This window comes from Podospora anserina, chromosome 1, assembly GCF_000226545.1.
Source record: "Podospora anserina S mat+ genomic DNA chromosome 1, supercontig 3".
Classification (NCBI taxonomy): Eukaryota; Fungi; Ascomycota; class Sordariomycetes; order Sordariales; family Podosporaceae; genus Podospora; species Podospora anserina.
This window is the reverse complement of record NW_001914845.1, coordinates 17,195-38,445: the sequence shown is the minus strand read 5'-3', so window position 1 is coordinate 38,445 and position 21,251 is coordinate 17,195. Positions and strand designations below refer to the sequence as shown.

The following is a 21,251-nucleotide window of genomic DNA, read 5'->3' as shown; positions in this document are numbered from 1 at the left end:
AGCTCGCTGACCGTTCCCCCCCCCCCTCCACCCAGGCGCGCAACTCCGAAAAAGCCCAGTCCATGCTCTTCCGCTTCCGCGAAGCCCAAGCCGCCGACCTCGGAATCATCGACGCAGGCCGAACCCGCCGTCCCCGCGCCATCACCGAGCAAACATCCATCCCCGCCTGCGAGAAATGGCGTGGCCAGGTCCTCAAAGAAATCTCCCGCAAGGTCTCCCGAATCCAAGACATCTCTCTCTCCGACTACCAAATCCGCGACCTGAACGATGAGATCAACAAGCTCATGCGGGAGAAACACATGTGGGAGATCCAAATCAAGAACCTGGGCGGGCCAAATTACATGAGGGGTGGGGGGAAGGTGTATGATGAGGCTGGGAGGGAGATTCAAGGTGGTGGGAAGGGGTATAGGTATTTTGGACGGGCGAAGGAGCTGCCGGGGGTGAAAGAGCTGTTTGAGGCGGCGACGAAGAAGAGGGAGGAGGATGAGAAGCCGTTGGAGGAGAGGACGGATTTGAATAGGAGGAACGTGGATGCGGGGTATTATGGTTATGCGCCTGGGGAGGAGGATGAGCTGTTGCTGGAGTATGAGAAACTCAAGGAGAAGGAGGCGTTTGAGGCGCTGAGGAAGGCGGGGAACAAAGAGGCACCGCCGGGGTGGGAGCCATTGCCGGGTGATATTGGGGATGGGAGAGTGTGGGAGTTGCCGACGTTGGATGAGGTGCAGCAGGAGCTGATTGACAGGAGGAGGGCGAGGTTGTTGGATCAGTTACAGTAAATCGGCGTTGGAGAGGTGGGCTAGTGGATATTGTTGGTATTTCGACATCTTCATGGTTATGTCTGGCGTTCAGGGGCACACAGGGCGGACTATGAGGGTTTCTCTGCCAAAATGACTTTCCAAAATTTCTGTGTATTATCTTCATTAGGTGTAATTGTATATACCGCACCACCAATCATTATGCATGCAACCAAACGGACTCCGAATACTGTGTGTCTGCCTCAACTGATACCATACCATAACAACGTAAAACGCGTAAACATCCATACTGTATGTGCTCCATTGTCTTGAATAAACGCCCTCGCATAACGAATGTCCTCCCAAAACAATCAACACTTCGCCGGCCAATTGTCCTCGATCCACCCGGCGAAAAGCTCCGTAAACGTCCCCTCAACATACAAACTGACGTCCTTGTCAGTATACACGGCTCCGCTAAACTTCAACGCCATCAACACCCAAGGTTGAATAAAGTTGAAGAACACCAAATCAACCGTCTCTGGCTCGCCCTCTTCCGGGAACGACAGCTCGCTCTGGATGCAGTTGGGGACCACGTAGAAGTTGATCCTCGAGTGGAGGGCGTCGTCACCATCGTCGCCGATATCATCCCGGGTGGTGTATCCCTCAACCAAAAAGGGCTCCTCATGCCCATGCTGACCCATTGGCTTCTGGATACCGTCTTCGGAGAAAGGGTTGGCAGGGGTGTCGTAGATGATGGACTCCCTGGTGGAAAGTTGCTCGGGGATGGCCATGAACTCGTTGTCCATATGAGCGTCAGCCATGATCTTCCCGGCGTTATTGAGGAGCTTGATGACTTTCTTCGCGGCGTGGTAGGGGACATCGGAGATGTAGTTGAGAACGCTGAGGAAGGGTGAGGTGATGTATGTCGAGTCCCGCGTGAAGGCCCCCTTGAAGATGTCGAATCTGATAGCGCCTGTGTTGGCGATCACCAGTCTGGGGACGTCCTTGCGCTTTGGGTTGACTGCGATATCCGGAATGACCTCCTCCTCGAGCAGGGTGTAAATGCTGTCAGGTCCTGGATACGGCGACCTCGTCATCCAGTAATCCTGTGGCGCGCAACCAAAGGTGTAATCCAATTCCAGCTCCTTCCTCGCCTTGGCAATCATAGACGTGACGTTCTTGCCATGCTCGGTATGAAAAGTCGAAGCATTCAGCCCGCTGTGATGATACAACCCAAGGAGGTTGTTATCGATATACCTCCGATGAAAACTCAACCCCCTCTCCCCCTTTGGATCCTCCTCGGCCTTCTTGATCGCCCCGTCAACACTCATCCACCCAATCGTCTCAAAATACCGCCCACTCGCCATCGCAAAGCTCCTCTCATCATAGCTCGTCGCATCCCTGACATGAACATGGCCCCCAAAAAACAAAATCGGCGCATCCCCATTCCACCTCCTAATCTCCCCAAAAACCGTCTTAAACTCCTCCATCTGCACCCCTACATGCCCAATAACCAGCCACAAATCCGGCTTCTCCTGCTCCCTCACCAACCGCTGAAACCATTCCTCCCTCACCACATCCCCAACCCTTTTCACCACAGTATTATTCGCATTCCCCCCAAAATCAAACAAAAACCCCATCGCCACCACCTCCACCCCTTGATTCTTCGTCCTAAACCTCCTATACCTCTGCGCCATCTCCACCCTCTCCCCATCCCCCTTCACGTAATCCAAATTGCTAGCCACATACCTCCCCCTAAAATTCTCCACCGTCCTCTCATACTCCCGATCCGCCGTGCTCGCAATATACAGCTCGTGATTCCCCGTGCAAATCACGTCCACGTCCTGCTCCTTGTATATATCGTAGTAGTACTTCCCCTTCGGACTGCTCGCGTCATACAGCCCGTTCCCCTCCACCCGGTCCCCCGTGTCGACAAGCAAGAGATCGACTCCCAAATCATCCGCCTTTTGCCGCATGTGCTCCGCAAAAGAGACGTAGTCCCCCCAGTCAGCCGAATATTGTGACTCCTGAAGATGGCCAGCGTGCCAGCCGTGCGTGTCGGTCGTGTGCAAAAAGTTTAGTTTGCCCCAGACGAGGTCTCGCATCGGGGCGGGGATCGGCCGCGCGGCTCGCGGTTGCGCCGCGGTCGCGGGGTTGGCGGCGAGGGTCGCGAGGACGGTGCCGATGATGGTTGTTTTCAGGCCCATCTTGCCGGTTGCCGGTTGGAGTAGGTTTGATGCGCTGCTCGTAGTCGTCAATTGATCAGAGTCGTTCCGCGCGCATCGCTGACGGTCAGCGCGTTGGTGGTTGCCAGGGAGAAGTGGCGGCACCCCTGAACGAGAACCTCTTTGGCCTGCAGGTCTTGGCGTTGTCACGGCTGTCGCCCATTGATCACATGGGCCGTCAACTGATGACAGTTGATAGGTAGGTGCCATGAAACACATAGAACCCCAAGTTTGAACAGGTTGAACTGATAGTTATGGTATCACTACGAAGTACTGGTATCATAGGTATAGAAATCTAGGCAAACCGCCCCCTGAAAACTCCTTGACCTGCCAAACCCCAATGGCTGAAGATAGTTAATACAACAACCCTCCCCTTTCTCGGGGGCCATTCAAACCTCAACAATCTTCACCCGTCCCCTAGTCTCCTCGGGAAGATCCTCCAACTTGATCAAACCAAGTTGAACACAATCACCCAGGAAAAAGTAGGCTCTCGACTGTGTATATCCAAGATAATCAAACGCATCGGCATCCTCTTCAGTCTCCTCCTCGGTTGGAGTCACATCCTCCGCCTCGCCATCCGAGGAAACCTTCAAACCAGGAATCTTAGCCTGGACAAGACCCCACGCAACCCACTGGGCGCTGTTGGCTGTGCGCCAGAGTTTGGTCTCCTCCATCAGCTCCTTGACTCGCTTCTCCGTTGCCGCTTCCCTCTTTCTCTCCTCCTCCTTCCACCCACCGGCTGGGACGCGGGCATCCAGCATAAAGTCAGCAATAGAGGTTGTAGATCCCGCCGTGTGAATAGAAGTTCCTGGTCCGGTCCCTGTGGGTGTCGTGGCGGGCGTGCTTTTGGCAGAGTCAATATACGGGAACCTAGGCCTATGATCGACATAGGCCCTGATAAACCGGCGCTGCTGGTCAACGTTGGGATACTTGGCGGTGTCACAAACATGAGGGTACCGCGCGTCATGATAGTCGTATGTCCATTCGGAGAAATGGTTGGCAAACTCAAGTCCTGGAATGTTGGCACCGGCATACTCAAAATCAATAACAACCAATTGCTTGTGCTCGTTGGCGGGCTGAAGAAGGGGTGATTTCTGATCGTCCGGACGGACGCGGAGAATATTGCCGTATTGAGTCTGCGCACCAAACATCAGTAGCTGGAAACAAACACCTTTGGGGCATACAACTTGCGTCGTTGTGTGCAAAGACAAGCTTCTCTCTGATCTTCTTCGGGTTGCCATACTGGCCATCAAGAAACTGGCGATACTTTCGGACCAGCTCCTTGAAGGCCGGCCATTCCACTCCGCAGACATAACCCTTCTTCTTCCAGCTGTCGCTAGGACCACGAGACAGGTCGTTTGGCCCGTCATTGTATTGCTTGTCAAGGAACAAAACAGTCTTCTCGACTTGGGCAAGCCACTTGTCCCAGTTTCTCCAAACACTGGGGCCAAGGTCCTTCTCTTCCTCCAACAGCTCCACGCCGTCATGAAGCTCCCTCATGCGCTTAGCAATCTGTCTGGAGGTATCCGGCTCCCGCATGCTTTGCGAAGTGAGCGCAGCAGCGTTGAGGTATTGCTCAAACCGACCGTTTAAAAAAGTGCCAAGCAGGCGAGGGCCAATCTTCTTTCTGGCCAGCCTTCTAAGCACGCTCAGCTCGTTTTCACGGTCGATGAGGTGCTCCACCTGGGGACCATAGATTCTTAGCAGCACCTTGCCCGGCGTCTTCTTGCCCTCGGCGGGAAGCAGTGCCGATTCAGGGGGCGGCGAGACCACATACACAGCGTTTGTCAATGCGCCGCTGAGACGTTCAACTGAGATCTGCTCTCCGCTGTCAAGGGGCACCCTCCTCCACCCTTTGAGCCTCAGCGTGTGTGCCAAACGAATGATTTCATTCTTGAACACAGTCCAAGCTTGCTTCTCTTTATCCTCCCTGCGGCTAGAGATAGAAGCGTTGTCGTCGGCCGCCTTGCCTCCAGTGTAGCTCATGGTCTTGGAGTTGTCGAGGGCCGCATCACAGCTGGGAACCACAACATCACCATCGAAAAATTCCGTGTCCGATGATGCCGCACCTCTGAGGCTCCTACTAGACCTCTTCCGGTGCTTCTTGCTTAGACGAGGTCCTAGGTGAGGAACAGACCCCAGTCCCAAAGCCGACATGCTGTCGTCGATAATCCTCTGAAGTCGATCAAGAGACACTTCACTCGAATCAGACTCGAGAGAATCGGCACGAGGACGACCGGCTTCAGGCGTCTCTGGAGGTGACTTGCGGCGCGAAGAATGCTTCCGACTCTTTCTAGACTCCTTCTTGGCTTTCTCTCGGTGGAGCCATTCAGCCACCTGAGCTACCAACTTCTCACTCACGCGATCAATTCTATGGCGGTGGTAGGAGGCGACGCCACTGTTTTGAGGTTCTTCAATGAGTGCCGGAGAAGCAGTGAGCTCGGTTTCGCCGGCAACATCGATGCTGGGAGTCTGGCTGAGAGTCGAGGACCTAGACGGCGTGGCAGACAGACCAGGGCGTCCACTCAGCCTCCTGCCAACGCCTGCAGGAAACTGCTTCTTGACTGAGGCCTCATCGTGAGGCGACGACTCAGGTTCAGCAATCTGAACGGCTGCGAGGTGTCAATATTTGATCACGGGTGACAAAGAACAAAGAAAAACAAGCAGAGCTACGCAGAACAAGTGATAGCTAAACAATGAGGTGAGTGACAGACCTTTGGCCAGTGCGCTCAAGGGCGGGGTTTTGGAACCTTCACCATCATTGTCGTTCTTCAGAGCCGAACGCAGCGGCTGAGCCGAGGGTGCTGGAGAGGGTGCTGGAGAGGGTGCTGGAGAGGGTGCGGACATGTTGAGGGAGTTGTCAACACCACGGACCGGCAACACCCGAGCAAAATACTTTGAAAGCCGGAGTGACGGTTCCCGAGGGCATCCGGGGAGAGATGTAGAATGTTACCCTTGGGCAACGGTCAAGGAGGAGTTGTAGTTGTAGGAGAGGACCCGGTAGATGGGGCGGGCGCTTGCATCGGTTAGGGAAGTGTCTCAGTGACACCGGTATCGCTTCTTCAGCCAAATCCGTATCGTATGATTGGGTATTGCCCTCGTCAAGATAAGAAGGCGTGTGGAATACGTGGGGTAGCGTCCACGCTTGCTTCGCAAAAAGACTAGACGCTGCCGAAGCTCTCGCGAGACCAAGTTGTGTTGTTTAGGAAGCAAAGGGTACGAGCATGTGAAGGGGGGAGAACTGTAGTTGAGCTCAGACGGTCTCGTGCTCAAACCGGCAGGTAGCCTGTTGCGCAATGAAAAAAAGACGGTGTCCCGGCGACAAAAGTCGGGCTTTCAGTGGAGAAAAGGACGAGAGGAATCAGGAACAGGGTCCTCCACCCCATCAATCGCCGAATGGCCCGTGCTTGACCATGACGTAGCTGTCTGCAAGCGAGCAATGCTGTTTTTTGTTTCGAGCTCAGGCCATTTGGCAGAGCCCAATGATGCAATTCAGACCCGAGGGAATGGAAACTCGCTGCCAAGCGCCGACCGACAACCAGTGAGGTTAGGCTGGATTACATGATCTGGAGGATAAAAATAGTTGAGAGATCGGAGCGCTGTTGAACGTTTATCCAACCTGCACCCCAGATCACCACTTCTTTCAGAACCCCTGTCTTCATCCCGCTCACTGACATGACCACCAAACTCCCAAGGGTAATCTGCATGGAATGGCAATATTGTACATTTTAGCTGTTGCAAAATACATCAATAGTACATGGCGTTATACATCCTTGATACGTGCCCATAATTCTAGGCCTTCTTCAAGGGTCCCTTCCACTCCTTCATATGATCCACGATGATCTTGGCTGCTTGGTCGGGAGAGTGCTGTCTGCCGAGCGCCTCCACAAAGTCTCCCTCGGGGTCCATAAGGTAGAAGTAGATGCTGTGGTCGACCAGGTAATCCTGGCCTGGCTTGACTTCGTTCGGCGTGCTGAAATAAACCCGGTAGGCCTTGCACATGGCCTTGATCTGGTCGTATGTGCCTGTCAGACCGATAAACTTGGGATGGAACTCGGCAAGATATTCCTTCAACTCCTTGGGACCGTCACGCGCGGGGTCGCATGTCACAAATACAGGTGCCAGCACACCAGGACGCTTCTCCTCTACCAGATCGAACATTCTCGCCATCTTGTCGAGCTCCTCGGGGCAGATATCCGGACAATGGGTAAATCCAAAGTAGACCTGGAACATAGCTTCAATCAGCATAAGGTCAAAGACTCAGAGGAACACGCCAGCACTTACAAGAGAGTAGCGCCCCTTCAAGTCCTCGTCCGTAACAGTGTTGCCATTCTGGTCAATCAAGCTGAACGGCCCGCCCACCTTGGGCCTTCCAACACCCTTGGTTGACTCTGCTATCCTCTTGCGCTGCATGCGCTCCTTCTCCTTCTCAAAGTAAAACAGGAGCCCGGCGCCAGTCATGAGGAAGAGAATACCAGCCTTCCATGAGAATGGCTACAGCCCCGCATATTAGCTTCCGTCCAAAACACACAACGGACAGGACCGATGCATACCCCAGAACGATAGCGACTTTTTGCCTCCTCCACTGTCTTGAACTTGAATCTCCGTTGAACCAATGGCTGGTAGGTTTGTGTCTGTGGTTTCGGAAGGCAGGATGTCGTCGGTCTTCTGGCAGCCATGTTGCTAGCTGTGGACAGGGATCGTAGGCATTGTCGAGTTGCCGCCCTCGGCAGGACGTTAATTGTGGCACGCATCGCTGGTTGTGACATTTTGGGTGGTTTTGCTGGAGGACCTTGGGGTGACGCCGCAATTGTGCTGGGTGCGGATAAAAGCTCCAAGTCAAAGCTCCCAAATGGCCCCAAAATCTCCTGATTAGGCCATCCCGCGATTCGGTTATATGCATCCAGTCTGACACATGCCCCGCTAAGCCACTAGCACAGCCAATTGAACCCCAGCTGTCAACCAAAAATTCATCTATCGCATGCATATCTTCCTCTGATATGCTTGTAAACATCTCACCTTCGAGTTCATCCCTTTCTTTCTTCATCAATTGATTCTTCCAAACATGCTTCTCTATCTGTAAATTTGACGCTCTGAAAGATTACTCCATCTCACTTCATGTCTGTACAGGCACATTAAGCGTGCCATGTATATAAAGTCACCAACAGAACAGCTGCGCCCCGGCCTGGTATCCCACAGGTGAAGTAACCGATGGCGTTCTCAACGTCTTTTTTCACCCTCGACCCAGAAGCTGCGACGGGCAATAGCAATCAACCATTACCTTCAGACAGTCAAACCACAATAAAAATGGAAAGGTCAAACAGTCCACAGACCGTACGGGAAGAGGAGCAACCCGCAGCAGATTTGCCCACTCTTTCTGCTCAAGCCAATTTTTCGTCCTCTGAAGAAACACAAACAAAGCACCCACCCCCCAGCAGTGAATACGGCTTTGATCAGGACTCGATTGCTGGCGACTCTACGAAACCAACCACGACCAAGCCTCCAGTAAGCAGGAGGAAAAAGGGAACTGCAACCATCATCAAACCACCAAAAAGATCTCGCCCCGGCGGCAATACCAGCATGGGCCCAAAAAAGAAGGCAGGCAAAACCACCAAGAGCGTAGGATCCGGCGCCCCATCACTCAATGGAGATATCGGCAGCGACCTTGCTGGAGGAGCCAGCGAGTCTGACAGCGGGCCGTACTGCCTCTGTCGCGGACCTGATAACCACAGGTTCATGATAGCGTGTGATCGCTGTGAGGACTGGTTTCACGGCGACTGCATCGGCATGGATAAGTGGACTGGCGAGAATCTCGTCCAGAAATACATCTGTCCCAACTGCAGCGATCCCGACCGGGGCTATGTCACCCGCTACAAAAAGATGTGCAGCTACTCAAGCTGCAAGAACGCCGCCCGGGTTGGCGACCCTGAGCGCCCATCCATATTCTGCTCAGACGACCACTGCCAAATGTGGTGGAACGACCTCGTCTGCACCATTCCCAAAGCCCCAAGATCCAAATCCGGCAAACCTACCAGCTTCCTAGACGACCTCACAAGAGAAGACTTCATATCCCTCCTCGACTCGCCTGTCATGGCTTCATACTACCAACAAGCACAACAACAGACCTCCTCCACCCTCTCCATCATCCCCGGCCAAGCAAACCTCTCCCTCCCCCCAGACTTCTGGACCAACCCCCCACCCAACCTCCTCACCCCAGAACAAGAAGACTTCCTCTCCACCTCCCTCGCGAAACGACAAGAGTTAGGCGAGGAGATGCTCCTCTACAAGAAAATGCTCGAGCTCATCAACATCGCCATCGAGCGCAGAGACACCGCCATCTCGTCCCCTTCCACACCCTACAACAAAGACGTCTGCGGTTACGACGTTCGCCTAGATCACATTGGGACGCCGCACCAGTTTTCCCTCTTTCTCCAGACTGAATCGGCGGCTAAAATCTTCAAGAGTGGCAAGTTGGAGGATATGGACGAGGAGGAACAGGCAAAGTGGCTCAAGGGGGAGGATGCGACGAGCGGGAATTACAAGGGGGGTATGTGCACGAGGAAGAAGTGCCCTCCGCATAGACAGTGGAGGGATATACTGGTGAAATGCGTCAAGTATGATGTCAGGGAGCTGACGAGGAAAGCGAAGGAGAGGTTGGATGGGGAGCAGAGGGTGAGGGATGCGGCGGCGGGGAGGTGGTTTAGGAAGGGGATGTTTGAGGGGGATAAGGTGGAGGTTATTGGGGGGGCTATTGGGGAGGTGGTTGGTGGGCAGGTGGATGGGGCGGGGGAGGATGTGAAGATGGGGGGATAGAGCGGCTTGGGTTGGGATGTTGGGATTGAAAAATGGATAAGGGAATGGCATGGTTGAAAACATTTTTAGTTTGGTTGGTAGCGGGTTTGATAGCAGCTTTAATGTTCAGCTTTGTTCTTGCGATCTTGGTGGACCTGTGAACTGTGATTTTCCATATCTCCAGTCTGAGGTTTTGGATATGCTTGAATCAACAAGTAGTATTGGGCTACCAAAGCAGCCATCTTGAGGCTGTAAGGCCGAGCGATAATTATCTAGACAATGTTCTTTAGACCTATCTACCATGTTTCAACTTGGAGTATATCGATACATGATTCTACACATATTCAGAAATACACTTGGCGATTCCTTTTCTCAGTACTTTTTGATGCCCTTGGCTTTCCGGCCACTTCCCTTGCACTCTTGCCACACCATCTGCTTCGTCATGCCTCGTCCTGCCCCTTTTCCCGCCTCAAGAAGCTATTCATTGAAAAACCCCTCCTCCGAACCATCGCAGTACGTAAGGGAATAATATTCTTCGTGGCAAAGTAAAACTTGCAGCCAGGTCGCGGGGCAAAGTTCATCCCTTAACTCAGAGCGCAACCCGAACCCTCTGAAGAATTGCTCCCTGCCCAAACCCCAACCCCTGCCTCTGCCAAGTTTTAAAACTCCAAAAACCCTTTGAAACGATTGTTTCCCTCTCCCTTGTATACCCAAAACTCAAAATCGTCTGTAGAAAATTGTTTGATCCAACACCTTTCCCAACTTTCCCCTTCCCAACTCCCATTGACGATATCCCGACCCCCCTACTGATCCCCAAACACATAACCCTTTCCCTTCATAACCCTAGAGGCCCCCCTATACTGTCTCCTCCCTAAAGTCTCGCAGCAGCTGAACGGAGCATTCAGCTTCCCCACAAACAAAACCATAACCCGCCCCTCCGATCGATGATCCTCTTGCAAGTGCCGGTATCCACACCCCTCCCCCATCAGCCCCTCACTCAGCATTCCATCCCTTGAATCACCACCACCCCTCCTCACCCATAACCACAATCCTTCCCTCGATGCCGTGAGGTATGGACATACATACCGACGGGCCTCTCCTCCCACGTGTGTTACACAAGAATAGAAAAGTGATAGAGAACGGACAATACCATCCCACGTGGCAACGAACAATCCGTACGGGTTTTGACACGCACCACAAACAAAAACAGTTTTCCCGTTTAGGTAAAATATACACAACAGTCTGTAAAAGAAAAACAGCTCCACTCTTGCAGGAAAAGGTGGCAAGTAATAATGAATGACACACACTGAGAGAATTGACACACTGAGGTAAGAAACAAAATCGCCACACTTCAAACAATCCATTTTAAACACCAAGAAGGGGGGGGTGGGAAATATATATACGAAATGAACGAAAGTCTGAAATAGAGCAAAACTTTTGTTACATATAAGAAAACTCTGAAATGAGTGTAATTTTTGTTGAGAAAAGAAAAAAACCACAGGAGAATGTGTTGTGTGTGTAAAAGTGTACATATATATGTGTGTCTGTGTGTGTCGTATTCATCATAAACTTTTTGTTTGTCATAAACCAGCCATTAGCAACCCACCCAATCCCATATGCCATCTGGAGCCTTCGAGTAGTGAGATCAAGTAGACCCCCTCTTCCCACTCAAGAACCTCCCCCAGCTCATCACCTCCCCGCTCTTCTGCCTCCTCATCCACGGCTTCCCTAGCTTCTCGTGATGATGCAGAGACTCAACAGTACTCCCTACTGTCCCGGCCCTCCTCCTCCCCGTAGGGGCCGCTGCTTGAGGTGATGATGTTGATTCGGGCTCTGGAGTGCAAGTCAAAGGCGCACTCTCACTCGCACTCCTCCCCTTCCTGCTGTGTGGGACAAACCCCCTCATCAACCTCTTGGCAAAACTCCTCTTTTTCTTCCTTCTCCCGGAGTCGGCACCTGTTGGGTCGATGTCCGAGTCTGAATCCGAGTCATCCTCGTCAGAGTCGGAGTCGATTTCAAAGACAGAAATATTTGGTGGTGGAGGCGGAGCTTGTCCTAACAGATCGGTGGGTTTGGGAAGGGGGGGTAAAGGACGGGTGTGCAAGTCCGAGAAGAATTTCTGATTCGAGGCCGAGGTGCTGGGTGGGTGTAGCAGGCTTGGGGTGGGAGGAATGTCGTCCGTTGGAGATCGAGAATGTGACTTTACCAAGTCCGCCAAGGTGGGTGATGAGCGAGTGGAAAACTTGGACAGTGAGAGTTTGCGAAGGTTAGCAATAGAAGGACGTTTGCTGATAGACTGCCTCCAGTTAGGAGGATCAGGAAGAGACTTGTCCAGAGGAGATATCGGTGGTGATGCTTCAAAGGTGGATGGCGGTGCTGGCATTTGATAGAGCAATGGAATCGAGGCTGTTGAGCTGGCTGCTGTGGAAGCGTACTGTGCCAGAGTCGGGGTCGTTGCGTTCGACGAGCCAGGCCGGCTGATCGGTGGCGAAATCTGAACATTGGATGAATGCATTCTGGTGTCGATGCTGGGCCGCCGGCTATCTGGTAGAGACGAACAAGGCGATGCCGTATCCGAACCAGGCTGTCGTGGAAGAGACGAAACGCGCAACGGAGAAACCGGAGGTCGTCGTTGAGGTGCTGCAAGAGGGAAAAGTGAATAAGACGGTCTCGATGACACAGATTTTGCGGTAGGAGGCCGTGGTTGTTCCACGCAGGGTTCAACAATGGGCCAAGGAAAAGCCTCGTTCTGGCTGTCGGAGCTAGATGCTCGGCCGCGCGTAGTTGGTCGATCTTCTTGAATCTTCACGGAGCACTGGGCATATCCTTGCCGCCTCGATCTGTCAGTGGGACTGATAGAACGGCAGTGCTCCGATCTATCCCGGCCGCGCCGTCCGAAATACCATAAGGGATCCCACAACCCGGGTCGAGTTCCTGGAATCCCATCCTGGTAGTCGTCGTCCGCCGAGACGACCGAGTCGTGATCTTCTATCATCCCTGGAACAGAACCATCAGATCCAAGGGAATCCCGACCTTCCAGAGGAGCATCGTGGGGGCAGATGTTGACAGAATCTGTGCGGGGCCGAGAGTAGTTCGCTGTCATCTGGGGCTTTGGAGCAGTGTGTAAAAGAGCGGCAAGCTCGGTGGTGTCCGCATGACAGTCCATCTTGGGCCGTCGTGCCACACGTGTGGAAAGTGATCTGAGGGTGTGCCGAGCAGAATTTGTAAGGGAGCGTGATGCTTTTAGAAACGGCTTGCGAAGGAGGCAAAACTTCGAGTTGGGGATAGCCTTGTAATCGAAGGAGTGGAGAAAGGGGCCAGCCATATATGGCAGGAATGAGCCAGAGATTCGGACTCAGCCTTGGTGAGCGCAGCCTCTGGGACGCCACACTCCCTGGAAAGAGCCCTAACATAAACAAAAGTGAGGGAGGAAAAGAGGGTGTGGTGACAAGGAATGAAGGGGTGAGGTCAACACAGCAATGCGGAGGTAAGGTATGATATAGGGGATATGGACCCTTACTGCTTGGGCCCGAGCGGAATGCAACAGGCTCGCGTCCTCCGCTTAGACGGCTGCCATCAGATGACGTATCGGGCTCCGGAGAGAGAGACAGGAGGAAAAAGGAAAGCAAGCAACGGCCCGCCAGGAAACACCACAAAACTTTGTGATGAAAGTTGCCGGGCCGAGGCTGATACACCGAGAAGATGGTTTCTTCTCGTCCGATTTGTTCGTCAGGATGAAGCCCTCACAAACGGATGGCTGGAGATATCACCTGTCCGGGTGATGTTTGTGTATGTGGACATGTCTTGTCCCAGCTCGACTCCATCAAACCACCAACGGAGAACTGTCTCGACGTATCCAGCAATTCCTGCCCCCGCTTCTACAGAGTCAACATAAGAGACTGTAAAAACTTGGAAAGGCAGAGTGCCAATGCCAGTGTCACGACTGGCCGAAGGACCGAGACATGGTGGCCAACCCGCGCATTGCCTCACTACGAAGCGGGTCGGATATGTGATCAGTCATTGCGCAAGCAGAGCCTAGCCCAGCTGCCGTTGCCGTTGACATGCCGCAAAAGGTAAATGCGCCTCGACTTCGAGACAGCTGTCGCCAATCGAAGCAGCATCGATAGGCCGCAGGCAAGTTTGGGACTGCCGTGGCCGTGGGCGGATGCCATCTTCGCGGAGGGATGGGGCCATGGTCCGTTTGCTGTTTGAGCGTGAACAACTCCTCTGTCAGAAATCATGAAAATGGTAACTGCGGGGACGGAAGACAGTGAGAAAAGGGAGACGGTCAGAAGCAAAGAAGAACTGACAACTTTTGCTTCCACTTGGTCCATCTTGTTGAGGGAGGCTGTCGTCGCCCGTTTGGAAAGGGAGCAACCTGAAGTTGGAAGAAGCAATCATCCCCAGTTTGGACTCCACCTTTTCGCTTTCAGCGTCCAATCATTCCTTTTTTGCAGCTGCAACTTATATGTAAGCCTTGTGGGGTTTGCTTTCTTGGCTCGGGGTCGACTGCCGGGTAGCGGGTCCTATGCGCATCCACATCAACGTTGCCTTGGTCTAGGCGTCCAACCTCATTCATGGGAGACGATCCATCACCGCATTCGACTGTCTGTGATAGTGGTGCGTTTGGAATCAAACAGGAAAAGAGTTTTTCCCCCTCCCGTAACCATGCTCTTCCGACACGCTTGCGTCTCATGAAAACCTCCGATTTCGTTTCAACAAAAGCAAACCAGAGACATGCAGCTCTAGTCTCTAGCCAACGGCGACAACGCATTGTTGTGGACAAAATAATAGAAGCCGCTAGTTGAGAAACGGGTGCTGAAATATACTTATCATTGCCTTAAAGATAGGTAATGGGACTTGACTCAGTGTAAATAAACCCCCAAGATAATTCGCGAGGTTTTCCAATGCGATTAGTCGGCATATTCGGCTTCTATGAAGTCTTGATTCTGTACCACAACCTTTATCATTCTGTCCACAATGTGACCGCCCACAAGGGGCGCAGCAAGCAAAAAGCAAAAATTGTCAAAAAACCTACGCGATCTCCAGTCGTGACATTGGAAAAGGGTGCATGTTGCATGCGTAAATCCCCAGATATGGCAACATAAATGCAGGGCTGACACCTTGATGCAGGGAGAAAGACCCCAAGATCGCAAAGGGGGAAAAAAAAAGGAAAAATGACCCAAGAGGAAGGAAAATGTGGCCAGCATGATGTGGCCTGCCCCGTCTGTGGCAAGTGTGTCTGAAAATCCCATCCCAAAATCCAAAAAATGCCATGCTAGAACCCTGAGCTGATCTGTGATACAATCCAGATCTTCCAACGCCAACATCCCATTTGCCCAAACCTAACCGTCATCAAACGCCATGGCTGTCCGCCCATGAAGCCTCCCAGTTTCACCCTCATTTCAGAGGATATTGTGTTATGTGTAATCGGTGCGCCCCTCATCTGCTCGGTTCTGTCTTTTGAATGATCAGGAAATCCTCGTCGTCCTGCTCGGCAAGCGGTTCAGCGCTTGTGTTTGTCCATCGGATAATGCCGTGATAGTCGTCCTCCTCATCTCGTTCCACCACTGCCGCATTCTGTCTCTGCCAGTCCGCGAGTCCCCTGTGTCTTGTGTTTCCTTCCCGGTCCCCCGGGACGGTAGGTGGAGAAGCAGATCCCCTGATGTAGCTGGGCGTGTGCGGCCGTCGTGGAAGCCACAATGTTTTCGCACGGAGAGCAGGCGATGTTATTTGCTGGCCCACGCTGGCACGGACCTGAACCTCAATGTCCGGATAGAGATAGGGCCGATTGATCCCCATCGACTCGAACACATCCGGGAACCACACACGCGCGAGCGGCCACAGCGCTGGTATTGTTGCTGTAACAATTGCCAGGTTCACCTCGATGGTATTGGTCGTGTAGCCAATCGTGTAATGGCCATCGGCCGGTCTAAGATACCAGACGCGAATGACAGAGTAGAGACGCACGATGCTGATGCATGTGACACTGCAAACTGACATTAGCATCATTTCAAATGTCTGGGAGAGCGGTTTCTATCTTACGCGGCTCCCAAAGCAAAGACGGTGAGGAGTGCCGCACGTATCCTCCATCCGAGCCTCAGGTCCTTGAAGGCAACGAACGGAACCAGGAGCGTCAAGATATCGGTGACGATGTTTGTTGAGGCTAGCGCTACTGCAAATAGGCCCGAGTTGAAGCACTTTCCTGACCCAGTCGGCTTCGTCCACACATATTCCACAGGGGTGCAGTTGAAGATCGTCGCTGGGAGGAAGGCGCACACCTGTAGGATGTTGAACAGGATCAGAGCTCGACATGAGATGTGCACGAAGTGTTTGGTCCCGCCCAGCCTGAGGAGAAACAGCAACGCGGATATCTTGACCAAAGCAAGCAGAGGGCTGTAAAAAACGCGGTTGAGATAAGCAAAGAACAGACCCTGATTGGCAGGATGAGGGGGGATGTCGATGTCGTGAATGCCCCAATAGCCGGCTCGCATGTCTGGGTTCATCTATCAGGTGCCTGCCCGGACATTTCAAAAGACATGGCGGACTTACAGAGGGCTGCAAAAACACCCTGCGGAATTGCGAAGCCCTGCGTGAAATGCTTAGCATAGAGCTTTAACATAGACGCGGTAAATGTTATCGCTCACGGTGGCAACAAATATCAAATAGTCGTCTGCAAACACAATTAGTCGTGGACTGGCCATTTCAAGATGAGTGAACACTCACCAAGTCCCAAACCCTGACAGAGACGCCGACTCCATACTCGTAAAACACACGCCGTGATCGAAAGAAGCGGGAAGAATCCTAGGAGGAAGAGACCAAGAGTTTGTAGTCCGCTATAGGGGTAGGGGCCCACTGGGCTGACGGAATAACTCGTTGCTATTGTTGACTCGTTGGACTGTGACATACCTATCGAGTCGGTTATTCAGTCTTTACCAAGACGAGGGTTGGCGAAAGTGCCAGAGGGCAAATCGAAAGCATCACATCAATAGAAGTCGCGTGTGAGATATCTGGTTGCTTGTATTGTTAGAAAAATGCGGTGACCTGAAGAAGTACGAGCAGGCAGAACCCATTGAAGGCCAGATGCTGGTCTCCCATGCCGTTTGCATTGCTCAAGGGGACGGTGAGAATGGCTTGCTTGATCACCCCAACCCAAGGGGTGCCAATGCTATGGTGCTGGGTATAAGTGGTAGAAAACGCCACACTGGCGCAGTCACACCACACCGGAAAACACTCGATGAAACAGGACAAATTGATGAAGTCAGGTAGATGTCCGGCTCCAAGGAGAGACCTGCACTGTACCTGGTTCCTTGAGTTAACCAACTTTGGCACTCGTATTCCCATCATGTTACCCTCTCCAACATGAGTATCGAACTTGTGGTCAGGTATCCAAGGAGATTGTTTGTGTTAGGAGTAAGACCTTCGAGTTCGCCGACCATATCCCAATGGCTGCATGACATACCCGTGACCCAATCCTTCCCGGTAAAGCGTGTGATCCTTCGAGGACGGACAGACCCCTTTGCGGAAGTGAGAACCATGGAATTTGAACCTGCTTGGGCGAAAGCATTTCTCCGATCCTTGTGATGGTCTCGCCCTCTGCGGCTAGTGCCGAGAAAGTGAAGTTGTCTTAGACACCTCTTCAGCAACAACTTTCGGCAGCACTTTCATCCGTTTGGGCTTGCATTGAATGGCGCGGCAATATGAACCCTTCTTGCCAGATACCTAAGGTATACTTGCTCGAGAGGTAAAATCGGATCAGGGCTGTCGACGATAGAAGAAAATGTGATAACTAAGTGATAAAACCCCGAACACGATAGATTGTTGAAAATGTTGAAAAGAGAAGGCTTTTCAGTCAGACTTGTATCTCACAAGGCAACATTTTTCTGAGCCCGCGGTCCATTACATCGTGCTTCCCGGAGCCGGAGTGCATGAGCTGTGCTGTTAGGGTCAGTTCGACTGTGGCTGTTCATGGGAACTTGACAATCCGGAGAACACGGTGGAAAGGTTTCGAGGCACTCTCGTCACAGGGAGGTATCATGTCGCGCACCGACTCTACCATAATGAGTGAAAGTAAACTTGCAAGTGAGATACCTGTAGCCGATGTTAGAAATGATTCGCAAACATAGAGTGATTTGCTTGGAAAGATGATAACCTAGACTTGCCCTTTTCAATAACATGGTACAAGTATTTTTGGTGTCTAATCAAGGAGACATGTGTAGCTTGTTGCGAATAGCTTCAGTGTTGACCAAATCGAGATGTTTGTCATCAACGGTCAGGCTCCATCATCGAAGTTTAGGCATTCGATTTCATCTGAAACCGTGACATGCCGGGGGTTTTCAACATGTCACTGACGATCATCGCCCGAAAGCCGGTGTTTCGGACACCACACTACAAAGTAGTTGCTCTAAATCTCAGTCCCGGTGAGATCCAACGGCCGCGGAGGGGTTTATTGCACTACCGCGTACAGCGTTTACTAAAAAGACCGTTGCAGTTGGGGGGAATTTTACACAAGAGCAACTCATCGCGTGAGCTTATTTTTCTCAAAAGTCGTCGACAGAGCCGAATTGGCGGCCCCACCATCACCCCTTTCATCTGCCATCTCCCGGGGCCGAGCCGTCCTTCCGGGCCTCCACACAGCGGGATGCCCCGGTGGCCAGCTCTCGGCAATAAAAGGGGAAATCGGCGGTCAGCGTATTCTTGTTGGATTGAGCAAACTTTCCATGATGGAAACAAACGAGATGGGGCGCTTCATAAGCATAGAAGGGGCATCGAAATCTTGGTCTTCGATGAAGTTCAGACCAGAGGACCCTATGATGCACAGAAATAGCTTCGAGAACAACCAGATGGAGCAGATCGATGGATCGCGACACAAGCAATGCCTGACTTTGAGATGTGCGGTCCAAGGCCAGGCCAGGGTTGGGATGGAAGATGGTGTGGGCACACCTGCTGCTCAGTACCGCCCTATTGGGATCGTTGGGGTTCTGATTCTGGCCTCTGATTGGACAGGAGATCTCTGATGTGTCGTCACCCACACTTTATGTACTGCCAGCTCAGAGCCCCTCTTCCTTTTCTGTGAGCTTGTGCCTTTTCCAAGCTTCCATCTCAAGCCTCAGTGGCCCAGCCTCCCGACTTTCTGATCCAAGTTGGGCGCTCACCAGCCCCTTCCACTTTGTTCATTTTGTGCATTGTGCTTATTGTCTCGTTGTTTGTCTGGCGCTCTGCTCGTCTGTTCGTCTGCTCGTCCGCGCAAACAGAGCAAATCAGGGCACGGGGACAGGCAGCAAGCTTGATGGCCGGAACTGATGACGGAGCTCTGTCCGTTCGTATATCTCTGCCAGGCATTAATGTTCCAAGCTCGATGTTGCACAGCCGCATGCTGCACCTCGAAGATATTCTTCAGCTTCTTCTTCGTACTACTGGCCTGTCTGTAATTAGCAACTGGTATCCTGAAATCAAAAGTCCATCCGCCCGACCGACCCGTCGACTGTCTCTATGCTTGTTGGGTCCGAAGCTGCATTGCATGGAGGCACAAGGCAGGCTGACAGCTTCGGTCTGATGAGATGGATGGATGTATAAGGCCGAGGAAGCCCAATTCATCTGGTCTTCCTCTCCTTTCAGGCCCCCTTTATCACCAACCCACCACGGCCCTGTCTTTCAAGCTTCTTTTGCTGGAGATCTCGTGGATATCCATCTCCGTTGAAACCAAACAAGCGAGAGCTGCTATGAGTCCGTGCACCCGCTAAGGCTCAGCTCTGGGCGAAACAGCGATCTCCCAATCACCGTAGCGGAGGGTGGCCCTGGCGTTGTTCCCGTCTGCTTCTACCCCCGAAATCGCGGACCTCGGGGCCGTCTTTTTTTTTGATTCCCATCTTCACCACTTCGTTCCAACTCGACAGTGGATTGAACGTCCGTTGCCAGCCATTGGCTCTCGTCCTCGCTATGTGCTTCTGACCAGTTACACTCCTTGCATATTCCCTCGTTTGAACAGCGGGACCAGACCCCTTACAGTCGTTAATCAGGCGGCAGTGACACATTTGGTGAGTGAGGTCGAAAGTGAGGTACCGCGAGGCGATCTCTCTCGGGTCGAGTGTGGGTTGGGTGTTTGGGTTTTGCGGGAGGGTCGCGATACGACACCATTGTCGTCACCGGTCGAGCTGTGCTGTGCTAATAACTAATTTGTCTAATCGTTGGCAGCATCATCTTCCGCGCACACACACACGCACACATTCCGAACGTTTTTTTGTCGCTGGACCCGACAAGTAATTGGCGCCAGATGCTCTGGGACAACGCGCCTAATCTTTATTCTCTGTTTTGGCGCTGCTGACTGCGCGCCGCTTGGATTTTGAGGGGGCGCGCATATCCGTCCAACCACCAAACTCGTTCGGCAATTTTTGGCCTTCCAGCCACGCATTTTCCAAGGTATCCAAGTCTCCCGACCTCCAGCTTTTTCGCACCTCCACGCAGCCGCAGCTGTGTCCTTTGCTGCTCTGCTCTGTTGGATCCCCCGGATGGTCTAGGACCTCACGATCTTGCTTCCATTCTTACATTCCCTCCACACCATTGTTAATTTTGCGCTTTGCGGTCTCTCAGAGCCAAGATTCCCGGCTTTCCGGAATTCCTACGGTGAGTGAAGGCCAGCTGGAAGCTCCGCAACAGCTCACACACCAACCCCACCATCATTGCATGAATCCTTGATCAGGAACAGCCTCTGATCTGGCAACCCAACAGCAGCTCCCAGCCCCGTCCCCAGACCCTTGCCACCGCCGTCACCACGCTGAGTGGTGACAGTCCCGCTTTCGCCTTGTCGACCACACCAGCCCCCGCTGGTGCTTTGGGAGACCTTGCTGCTGGCAGTCAAGAAGGTTCCCTTCGCGACCCTAGCGATTTCCACCACCCAACCTCCCCGTCTTTTTTCCAGCGCCAGCAACAGCAGCAAACCTTCCAATCTCGCCCCGGCACTGTCACGCCCCAGCAACGCGAAGACAGATCCCCCACACCGTCTTCACACAGGACTCTCCGTCGCACTCCGCGCTTCTCGGCTACTCCCAGTCCACGACCTTCCGAGACCCAGCGCCGACCGCACTTTGAGGCAGCCGCCGGTGGAGCTGTCCCACCGCCGATATTCTCTCTTCCCGGTGCTCGCAACAGCTTTGGTCAACCCGAACAGGTATTCAGTCCCCTTCGACGACAGCTCTCCCAGGATCTCAGTGACGACGACGAAGAGACCTCCACTGTCTTGCCGTATCTCTACGGTCACCAGCGCCTTTCTTCCTCTACCAAGGACAAGCCGCCTCACCCCCTCCTTAGCCTCTCCAAGCAGACCCAAAGCGCCATCCTTTGGACCCTTGAGGAAGCACTTCGCCAGCCCAATTCGTTTTCGCCTGACTTTGTCGAAGAAAACGCTTCGATGGCCGACCTTCTTGCTGGTAGTGGCCCTACCACCACCAATGGCAATGGTTTTTCAACCGGTGATTGCACAGCTCTCAAAGACGGTGCTGTC

General features: G+C 52.8%; 8 protein-coding genes across 8 annotated transcripts; 3 read left to right on the top strand and 5 right to left on the bottom strand.

Annotated features, from left to right (window-relative positions):
• Positions 1–2: 2 nt before the first annotated feature.
• Positions 3–776, top strand: PODANS_1_12950 (uncharacterized protein; the record flags this gene model as incomplete). The annotated part of the gene is made up of 1 exon (XM_001904962.1): positions 3–776. A coding segment is annotated over one exon (774 nt), but the record flags the coding sequence as incomplete, so codon positions are not given.
• A 329-nt stretch (positions 777–1,105) lies between these two features.
• Positions 1,106–3,178, bottom strand: PODANS_1_12940 (uncharacterized protein; the record flags this gene model as incomplete). Its single annotated transcript, XM_001904961.1, has 1 exon — positions 1,106–3,178. The coding sequence occupies one exon, from the start codon at positions 3,176–3,178 to the stop codon at positions 1,106–1,108; it is 2,073 nt and encodes a 690-aa protein (XP_001904996.1).
• Positions 3,179–3,348: 170 nt separating this feature from the next.
• On the bottom strand, positions 3,349–5,806 carry PODANS_1_12930 (uncharacterized protein; the record flags this gene model as incomplete). The annotated part of the gene is made up of 3 exons (XM_001904960.1): positions 3,349–4,095; positions 4,151–5,571; positions 5,716–5,806. 3 exons carry the CDS (start codon positions 5,804–5,806, stop codon positions 3,349–3,351), a joined length of 2,259 nt encoding a protein of 752 aa, XP_001904995.1.
• Positions 5,807–6,751: 945 nt separating this feature from the next.
• On the bottom strand, positions 6,752–7,728 carry PODANS_1_12920 (uncharacterized protein; the record flags this gene model as incomplete). The annotated part of the gene is made up of 3 exons (XM_001904959.1): positions 6,752–7,183; positions 7,244–7,453; positions 7,513–7,728. 3 exons carry the CDS (start codon positions 7,726–7,728, stop codon positions 6,752–6,754), a joined length of 858 nt encoding a protein of 285 aa, XP_001904994.1.
• A 442-nt stretch (positions 7,729–8,170) lies between these two features.
• Positions 8,171–9,772, top strand: PODANS_1_12910 (uncharacterized protein; the record flags this gene model as incomplete). Its single annotated transcript, XM_001904958.1, has 1 exon — positions 8,171–9,772. One exon carries the CDS (start codon positions 8,171–8,173, stop codon positions 9,770–9,772), a length of 1,602 nt encoding a protein of 533 aa, XP_001904993.1.
• A 1,624-nt stretch (positions 9,773–11,396) lies between these two features.
• PODANS_1_12900 (uncharacterized protein) lies at positions 11,397–13,076 on the bottom strand (the record flags this gene model as incomplete). The annotated part of the gene is made up of 1 exon (XM_001904957.1): positions 11,397–13,076. The coding sequence occupies one exon, from the start codon at positions 13,074–13,076 to the stop codon at positions 11,397–11,399; it is 1,680 nt and encodes a 559-aa protein (XP_001904992.1).
• Positions 13,077–15,193: 2,117 nt separating this feature from the next.
• Positions 15,194–16,658, bottom strand: PODANS_1_12890 (uncharacterized protein; the record flags this gene model as incomplete). The annotated part of the gene is made up of 5 exons (XM_001904956.1): positions 15,194–15,740; positions 15,797–16,247; positions 16,304–16,322; positions 16,399–16,424; positions 16,478–16,658. The coding sequence occupies 5 exons, from the start codon at positions 16,656–16,658 to the stop codon at positions 15,194–15,196; spliced, it is 1,224 nt and encodes a 407-aa protein (XP_001904991.1).
• A 3,660-nt stretch (positions 16,659–20,318) lies between these two features.
• On the top strand, positions 20,319–21,251 carry PODANS_1_12880 (uncharacterized protein; the record flags this gene model as incomplete). Its single annotated transcript, XM_001904955.1, has 2 exons — positions 20,319–20,374; positions 20,483–21,251. Coding segments are annotated over 2 exons (825 nt in total), but the record flags the coding sequence as incomplete, so codon positions are not given.